This window comes from Mesocricetus auratus, unplaced genomic scaffold, assembly GCF_017639785.1.
Source record: "Mesocricetus auratus isolate SY011 unplaced genomic scaffold, BCM_Maur_2.0 Super-Scaffold_100015, whole genome shotgun sequence".
NCBI classification, from domain to species: domain Eukaryota; kingdom Metazoa; phylum Chordata; class Mammalia; order Rodentia; family Cricetidae; genus Mesocricetus; species Mesocricetus auratus.
Window position 1 is genome coordinate 26,844,946 of NW_024429198.1, and position 8,221 is coordinate 26,853,166.

Here is an 8,221-nt window from a genome sequence, read left to right on the forward strand (position 1 = left end):
GCCTGGGTGCGGCGCGCGCCGGGATGTCCTCCCGGTGAGGGACGGTGTTGGTGTGCGGACGTCCCCGGGGCTCGGAAGCTCCGCGCGTGTCCGGCCGCGGCTCTGATCCGCTCGGTAAGTTGCGTGCGGGTGTCCCCGGCTCTTCCGTCGCGATCTGCGCCCGCCGTCCCCCACTCGCGTTTCCGCGTGCTCCGTGGGCTCCTGCCTCTGCCGTTCGCCCTGCCCGCGCTGCTTGCTTTTCTGTGGTTGTTTTCACCTGTGCGGAACGGCAGCCCCCAGCCGGCAAAATTCAGACTCCGGGTACGAGCCGGGCTGCTCCCATACATACCATAGAGCTTGGTCCTTGAAGAGGACACCTTTGTAAAAGCACACGGTGTGGCCCTGCAAACGGAGGAGGGCATGCTATTAGACACAGAACATTAGTCAGAGAGATCCTTAGTACACGTGTGACACAAGTTTAGATTTAAGGCATAGTTCATTTAAGAAAAAAAATCTTTGTGACACTGGCGAGAAAGGGCTGTGCAGGTTTTTGCCCGGTAGCCTGGCCAGTTACGGTGAAATTGTTGGGTGTCACCCAATTAGATATGGAGGTTGGGACCAGGAGAAGGAAGGGGTAAGGGACTCACCTGCTGGTTGTCTCTATTTCCTGGCTCCTAGGAAGAGAAATCTTGCTGCTTTTTTAAAAAATATATATTTTATCGAGGTTCTTGTGTTTTAGTCTTTGTCCTGGGATACTCATTCTTAGTTTGTCAACACTGATGTTAAGTTGCCTTTCTCAATATATTTGACCATGGTGTTTTTATTTTGTTCTCGTGCTAAGGCGAGTTGTGAATCTGATGGCATGGCGTTAATCACCCTGAGGAGAAACTTGTGTCATATATTTGATTTTTGGATACCTGGATCTGTGGCCGCTTTGACAATTCACCCTGCCGGTAATCACGTCCAGAAGATAGTCAAAGATCGTCTCCGTGTTTGGTTCTGTTCCTTACAACCTGAGCTGTTTGGGGTCAGGTTCCGTCATTCCTACTGTAAAAACTTCCGCTCAGAAAACGGCAATGACCTTCACCCAGTTGCTGAGCCATGGTTCTCCCGAGAACAGGAATGGAATGGGCCGGAACAAAGCCTTAAGAACGAGGGTGAAGAGACGCCGTACAGGAGACTAAGCAGCTGCACCTCCCCGGAAGAAGTGCTGAGTTTCATAAGTACCCTGGACACTCTGCCTGTCGCTGTGGCGTCAGCAGCCTTGCACAGGGTTTGCGAGGTGGGGAAAGGATGTGGCGAGCGCAGGCTGCCGAAAGGAATCCTAGAAAACAGCGTCTTCCAAGCTTTATGCTGTCAGTGCGAGCGGGATCCCTCACATCTGACCAGTGCTGGCCTGGTGACGGCTCTGCAGTCTCTGCCTGTGGATCCTCCAAGTACACTGATGCTGAGCCTCATGGCGGAATGCCGGCGTCGTCTCCGGAGAGGTGGCTTGGAACCCCACCATCTTTGTATGCTTGGGGAGAGCCTGGTTAGACTCCAAGGTTCAGGCTGTGAGACACTGGAACTGGTTCTTTGTCAACTACAATGTGAAAATTTGGAAATGTTTGCCCCAGAGGATATTGTGGCCGTTTATAGGATTCTGCAGGCGTGTCCTGAAAAAGTGAACAAACACCAGGCATTTCTAAACACAGTAAACAACTTTTCCCTCTCAATAGTTCCCCGCCTGAGTCCCGAATCTGTGAGCCACGTGCTCACCGCCTTAGTGGCTCTTGACCAGACTCACGCTCTTCCACTGGTTATAAAATTGAGCAAGTACGCTGTGAGATACATTCCTCGTTTTACTAATGAAGAGCTCAGGAAGGTCTTGGAGGCGTTTCTGTATTTTGGACACAGTGACAGGTTTCTCACGGAGGCGTTAGAGCAGCATGTAGCTGCCCTGTGCCCGTCCCTGGACCCTGAGGTCACCAGCACCGTCATGGAGTACTGCAGCCGAAAGCGGATTCTCTCCAAGCCCATCCTCAATGCCGTTGCTGAGACTCTTGTTTGCCAGTCAGAAAAATTCTCACCTAGTCAGATTTCTGAATTAATCGAGCCGTTTGGAAAACTGAATTATTTGCCACCAAATGCCCCTGCTTTATTTAGGACGCTGGAAAATGTGCTGGTTGCTCACTTCCGTCATTTCCCACCAAAAATGCTACTGAAGCTTCTTCATTCATGTTCTCTGATTGAACGCCATCCGGTCAATTTTATGTCGAAAATATTCAGCCCCTTTTTTCTTCAACAGCTGCAAGGTGAGGTGGTTAAAAAATTAACTGTTGTAACCTGGGGTGTACTTGGGTACTGTTTACATTGACTCATAACTAGTGCCATTTAAAAGCGTGTGTCTTAGGAGTGAATGAATTGTTTTATGATCATAATCCCTCATTTTGCACACCAAAATTCAGACTCGACCATTCATTTTTGCAGGTAAAGAGTCGTATTTGGACAGAGTGAGCCTGGCACAACTCACCCAGCTTTTCATGACTTCGGTCCTCGAGTGTGCTTTCTATAAGGTGAGAATACAGACATGGGTGGCTTTATGTCCCCCAGGGGTGCAGAGCTTTAACCTGAGCTGGAACATGGTATGGCCTTGTCTTTGGAAAATGTCCCCTTTCTGTGTTCTTGTCTTCCCTGCCCGGCTTCCAGCCACGTAGTTCTTTATATTTCCTCAAACATGTGAGCTTCACGACTCCAGACTCCCCGGCAGGCTCTCCCACTCCATGTAGCTGTTGTGTGGAGTGCCAGTCTCTGGACTGAACACACAGAGTTATTCCTGAGAGCCTTCTTGAGCCAAACCCAAGTGTTTGCTGCAGTTTAGCTGGAGTTGGCCTTTCCCACACAGCTCTGTCCTCGTAACGGACACCTTGTGTAGTTGGAAATGACAGTCCCTGGCTTGGCTGCCACACCTCTCCTCTCTGCCCCATGCAGCTAAGAGTGGCTGATTTGAAGAATGAAGTTTATGACTCCAGTCTTTAAAGTTGCTTGGGTTGCTCTAATGTCTGTAAGGATAAAAGTTCCTCCACCCCCTCTACCCTTGAAAGAGAAGTGTGAACAGCAGTTTCTCTGCCCAGATTTAGGTAAACAAATGTGTGTGCCCCGTCTCCTTTTTTTCCATTTGAAGCGATGGGCCTGACTAAAGGACATGCAGTGTGTTTTTCTGCACCTTTCAGCCGTTTTCAAGTCCCAGATGCAGAGCTTGAGCTGTGGTTTTGATTTTTGTGACATTTGTTCTACACTCTCAAAGCATTTCAGGTGTTTTTTCTTTTACTGGTTTTTCTCTGTCAACAATGCTATAATAAATGTCTTCGAATGTCTTATCATCCTAGAGCCTTTCTAAAAATCACTGAACTTAAAAGTGAGGTTCTTTAATAAAATTTGGATAAAGGCAGGTGTTTCCCCCTAGCAGGGATACTTGTCATCTTTACCAACAGTAAATGAAGGTGACAGCTATGGCTTGCATGTGCCAGCGGCAGTGAGATTAGTCCTTTGGATTCTTGTCATTTCTCTCCTGAAAAGGGCTGCCATGTGTCAGTAATGGTTGAGTATGTTTCCAGATGTTTATTGTTCATTTATATTTCCTGCAAGTTGTCTTTCTGCAGCTTCAAGAACTCAGGATGAGACAAGTTAACAATTACAAATGTTGTACCTGTTTTCTTTTTGTCTTTAATTTTTATTGTTTTTTATTGTAGCTATTTTTTTGTTTGTTTGTGTTCTTTTGAAACAGGGTTTCTCTGTGTTGCTTTGGAGCCTGTTCTGAAATTCACTTTGTAGATCAGGTTGACCTTGAACTTACAGAGATCTGCCTGCTTCTGCTTCCCGAGTGCCGGGACTAAAGGCCTGTGCCACCAATGCCTGGCTGAAACCCTGTCTCAAAAAACACACAAACAAAAACCTTAGTTGAGAATGATCATGACCTTGAAGCAATTCCCAGCATTCCAAAGCAGCTTTTAAACTGGCATTCTTGTGTTTTACTCATTTAAAAGGTATGAGCTATAGCAGTCTGCTCGTGTAGTCATTTTTAGAAAAAGGTGTGCCCGTGTCTTAGAAACATACCATGTATATAAAGTCATTTTGCGTCAGCCTTTATCCCATAGCCTTCAACTCACCCTGCTCTTACATTCGATTTTCCTTTCTTGTGCTTGCATGTATGAATTTCAGGGCCCCAAACTCCTTCCTCAGTATCAAGTGAAGTCGTTCCTCACGCCATGCTGCTCCCTGGAGACCCCTGTGGATCTCCACCTGTACAAGTCTGTGGTGATTGCACTGATTGATCTTCTAGGATCAAGATTGTATTTTGCATCAAAAGTGTTGACACCCTATTGTTACACCATAGGTAAGTAGCTCAGGGGTCTTGTCTTGGTCAGAGCATCCTGTCCTTGTTGAGCCATATATGGGACTTAATAGCCAGAGGTGTGAGATGCTGGAGGGAACCTTCCCTCACCTGAAGGCAAGGAGAAGGAGAAGTTAGCAGAGTTGTGTAGAGTTTCACACATTAGACATATAGTAGCAGAAGTCCTAGTCAGGGGATCTTAACCTTTTTCTGCTTGATCCCTAATCTGGAAAATGAGAGAAGAAAACAGTGACCTCTGATACTGATGGGCTAAGTAACATAGTTAGTGCTCAGTGATGCTCGTAGTTACTGTTGTGATTTGGGCCTGGGCTGTGTTTGGTACATACAGTGTATGTAGGTATTTAAATACAAGTTCCTCGTCACACTCACTCTAGCCACATATCATGTGCTCAGTAGACTCACATGGCTTCCTAGATGATTACATAGATGGCACTGGCACAGTTCTGTGGTACAGTGCTCACAGAGGAGTCCGTGTCCTCTGCCCTAACTGCTCTTTAGAAGTTGTTGAGTAAAAGAAAATCATCACATAAAAGACAGTAATTTATGAACACATGTCATGCCTTTCTTTTTCTGTAAAAATGGATGCTACTGTCTGAGAGGGAAGGGAGGGCTGTGCACATGCTCACAAGCCACATGTCAGGGTGTGGGGTGCTTTGCTCACAATGGAAGAGAGCAGACCTGTAAGTGGAGGTGCAGCTGCCTGGTGTGAGCTTCACTCAAAGGGGTTTGTTTCTTCACTTGGAATTGAAGGGTTCAGGCCCGTTGTTACATGAAGAAGAGGAGGATGTACATGACTCTTGGCATGCTGCAGATTGCCCGAAACACTGTTTCTTGAGTAATTGTGACTGCATAGTTCAAAGCTGGCTTGCTTGGTGTATGGGGCAGTTACGTCACGGTTCTCACCATTGGTTGTGGCCATTGCTTTGCAGCTTCGGCCCTCTGATAAAGACAATATGGAAGAAATGAAAGCAGCACCAGGAACGCAGGAAGATAATGTTGTTGAGGGTATCACTCGAGGAACTTTTCCTTTTCTTCTTTTTGCCAGATGTTGAGATTAAATTAGACGAAGATGGATTTGTACTGCCATTCACGGTGGATGAGGATGTCCATAAAAGGTAAAGAAAGTTCCGGGTTTAAAGAGTTGAGTTAGCAAACGGATGCTTTTATTAAGGCAGACATGAACGGCTCTGGAAATGAAAACAGTGAACTTCGCAAGACTGAAGCAGTGAGCACAGGAGCCACATGTGTCTGCACCAGCTCCTCTGTGCATAGTACAGCTTCTAGCTTAGGGTTTTTATGACACTCCCAACTGTGAGAACAAGTGGGCCTCTGACTCTTTTATCTGCTCTTGGGACTCTTTTCCTCCTGTTGGGTTGTCGTGTTCAACTTGGCTATGACAGTTTTTGCTTCATGTTAACATTTTATTTTGCCGTGTCTGGTTGTTATCTCTTAGAATCCTGTTCTTTTCTAAGGAGAAACAGAAAGGGAATGGACTTGGGGGAGACCAAGGGGAGGTGGGGAGGAACTGAGAGGAATGGAGGGAGGGGAAACTGTAATCAGGAAACTTTGTGAGAAAAGAATTTGTTTTCAAGAAGAAGAAAAAGTACTGAGCTTATCATTTTTAGAAAATCCTTTTCTTTGGAAAACAGTAGTAGGATTAAATGTTTCCCCAGGGGACTAAAAGACAATCTGTTCACGATTCATTTAAAAACAGTATTGATGCATAGGAATAGACAACTTCAAATAATCTCTGGCAACTGGACAAATGCTTTACCTGTTTCCTGAGCTCCAGTCGCCTTTGCTCTCTCTCAGGGTGGCGCTGTGCATCGACGGGCCTCAGCGGTTCTGCGCCGACAGTAAGCACCTGCTTGGGAAAGAGGCCATTAAACAAAGACACCTGCGCTTGCTGGGCTACCGGGTGGTTCAGGTATGGCACTTCTTGAAAAACCAGTCTCCGTGACAAGTTGGCTTGTTCAGTTACGTCACTGGCACACGGTACCACTGTAGAGTGAACGGCAAACCATGAATAGAGAGAAGAAATCGGGAGCCCCCAGATGGGCATGGACAGTATGGTTCGCCCATGATGGCTGCCCGGTTTTCGCAGTCTTGTCCGAAGGCCCCTAGTTATAGTTGTCCACTGCCAGCTTAAGTGCTGTTTTGTCAGTTCATGTATGAGTAAAGGCCCCAGCTGGGAATGGATTGCATCTGCAGTCTAATGTGCAAGGGTAGGATTTGTCCCAAGTCCTCTCCGTCATCATCTGCTCGTGGATTTTATAGGTCCAGCCTCCATCTTAACTTGCTTTAACAGTAAGTGGACTGACACTCCAGCAGACAACCATGTGCTGTCTAGTTTATCTTAGGCTTACATTACTTGGCCTGCATTTGGTAGTTAGAATTTTCCAAGCTTGGTGTTTTCCAAAGTGGCACATACCTATTTCCTTAACTCTGCCTAGAGTTGCTAAGTTTCCGGAATAGCTTTTGCTTCAGTTCCTGTCTGATTTAGTGGGTAAATCAAGCAAAGTGGTTTTCAATGGGGACTTTGTAAGTAAGGCCTGCTGGGAGATTGCAGTAAACATGGACATGCATGTTCCCATTACAGTACACATGAACACGCATGTCCCCATTACATAATACACAGACACGCATGTGCCCATTGCAGTAGACATGGGCAAGCATGTGCCCTTTGCAGTAGACATGGGCAAACATGTCCCCATTGCAGTAAACATGGACGAGTATGTCCCAGTTGTCTTTGATACTTATTAACGCCGCTCTGGCTTGCTGTCTGGCGCTTTTCTGTGTACCATGCTCAGTCCCAAATTCATTTTCTAAAAGCTAGCCATGCAGTGTGTGCTCACAAACCATTGTTTCTTCATTGCTTCCACCTAGAGACTTCTGTCTTAGCATTCAGGAGCATTCATTATCCAGCCTGCACAAAGGCGGACCCTTCTGATGAATGTTCCCAACTCTGGTCCCCGCCCCTCCCTCTTTATTCCCTCTTTCCCCATCCTTCTCTGTTCTCTTCCCCTGCCCCACCCCCTCCACTCTCCCCATCTCAAGCCCTCCGTTTTTCTCCACTGTCTCCCCCTGCCCTTGCTGTTTCTGTAGCCAGGCCAGTCTCTGGCCTTTTGTGAACTCCAGGGGTTCATGGCCCTTATTTCCCTTTTCATCCCTCTCCAGTTAACACAGATGCCCCCGCCCCCCCGCCATACCCCCACCCCCCGCCATACCCCCACCCCGTACTCAATCATGAGTGTCCTTAGCCCTCACATTCTCTCAGCTCCCCTCTGCCACTGTTGCTCTAGGTGCCGGGAACTCCAGCGTCAGGAGTCAGGGTGACCTTTGTGCTCCCTCTGCTGGAGGAGGGGTAAGACTCAAGGCAGAGAGAGGCACAGCTTTCCCTGCCCATGCTTTAATGGTTGCTTCCCCCCCGACAGGTTCCCTATCATGAGCTGGAGCTGCTTACATCAAGACTTGAATTGGTGGAATATTTACAAAGGAAACTATTTTCTCAAAGTTCTTCTGTCCATTGGTAACAAAGGAAACCAGCTACAGGACTCAGAGTGAAAAACGATACGGATGAATTTGCGAATCAGCTACTGTATGGAAATGGGTTTACAGACTTGGGATCTGAAAAGGGTCTGTGGCTGTTCTATACCGTGTATACGTATATTGGTGGTAGATTACTATTTATATGTGCATTAGTGGGAAATTTAAAATCAACCTAATGCCGATGTCATAGATGCCTTGACTGCATCAAGCAGGGTCATTCAAATGCAATAAAGCCATGTAATGAGTAACAGTTACATGTCTTGTTATTAGGAGTTATCTGCCAATAAAGCCATGCTCTTA

General features: G+C 46.8%; 1 protein-coding gene across 3 annotated transcripts; it reads left to right on the plus strand.

Annotated features, from left to right (window-relative positions):
• Nucleotides 1–8,221, plus strand: Fastkd3 (FAST kinase domains 3). Of its 3 annotated transcripts, none has more exons than XM_005065460.4 (7): nucleotides 4–114; nucleotides 821–2,273; nucleotides 2,449–2,534; nucleotides 4,180–4,354; nucleotides 5,418–5,487; nucleotides 6,185–6,299; nucleotides 7,807–8,221. In XM_005065460.4, exons 2-7 carry the CDS (start codon nucleotides 842–844, stop codon nucleotides 7,903–7,905), a joined length of 1,977 nt encoding a protein of 658 aa, XP_005065517.2. In that variant the 5' UTR covers nucleotides 4–114; nucleotides 821–841; the 3' UTR covers nucleotides 7,906–8,221. The 3 variants fall into 3 exon arrangements, with proteins under 3 accessions (XP_021091256.2, XP_005065517.2, XP_040613660.1); XM_040757726.1 differs by lacking the exon at nucleotides 4–114 and adding an exon at nucleotides 203–300; XM_021235597.2 differs by lacking the exons at nucleotides 6,185–6,299; nucleotides 7,807–8,221 and having other exon boundaries at nucleotides 1–114; nucleotides 5,302–5,437.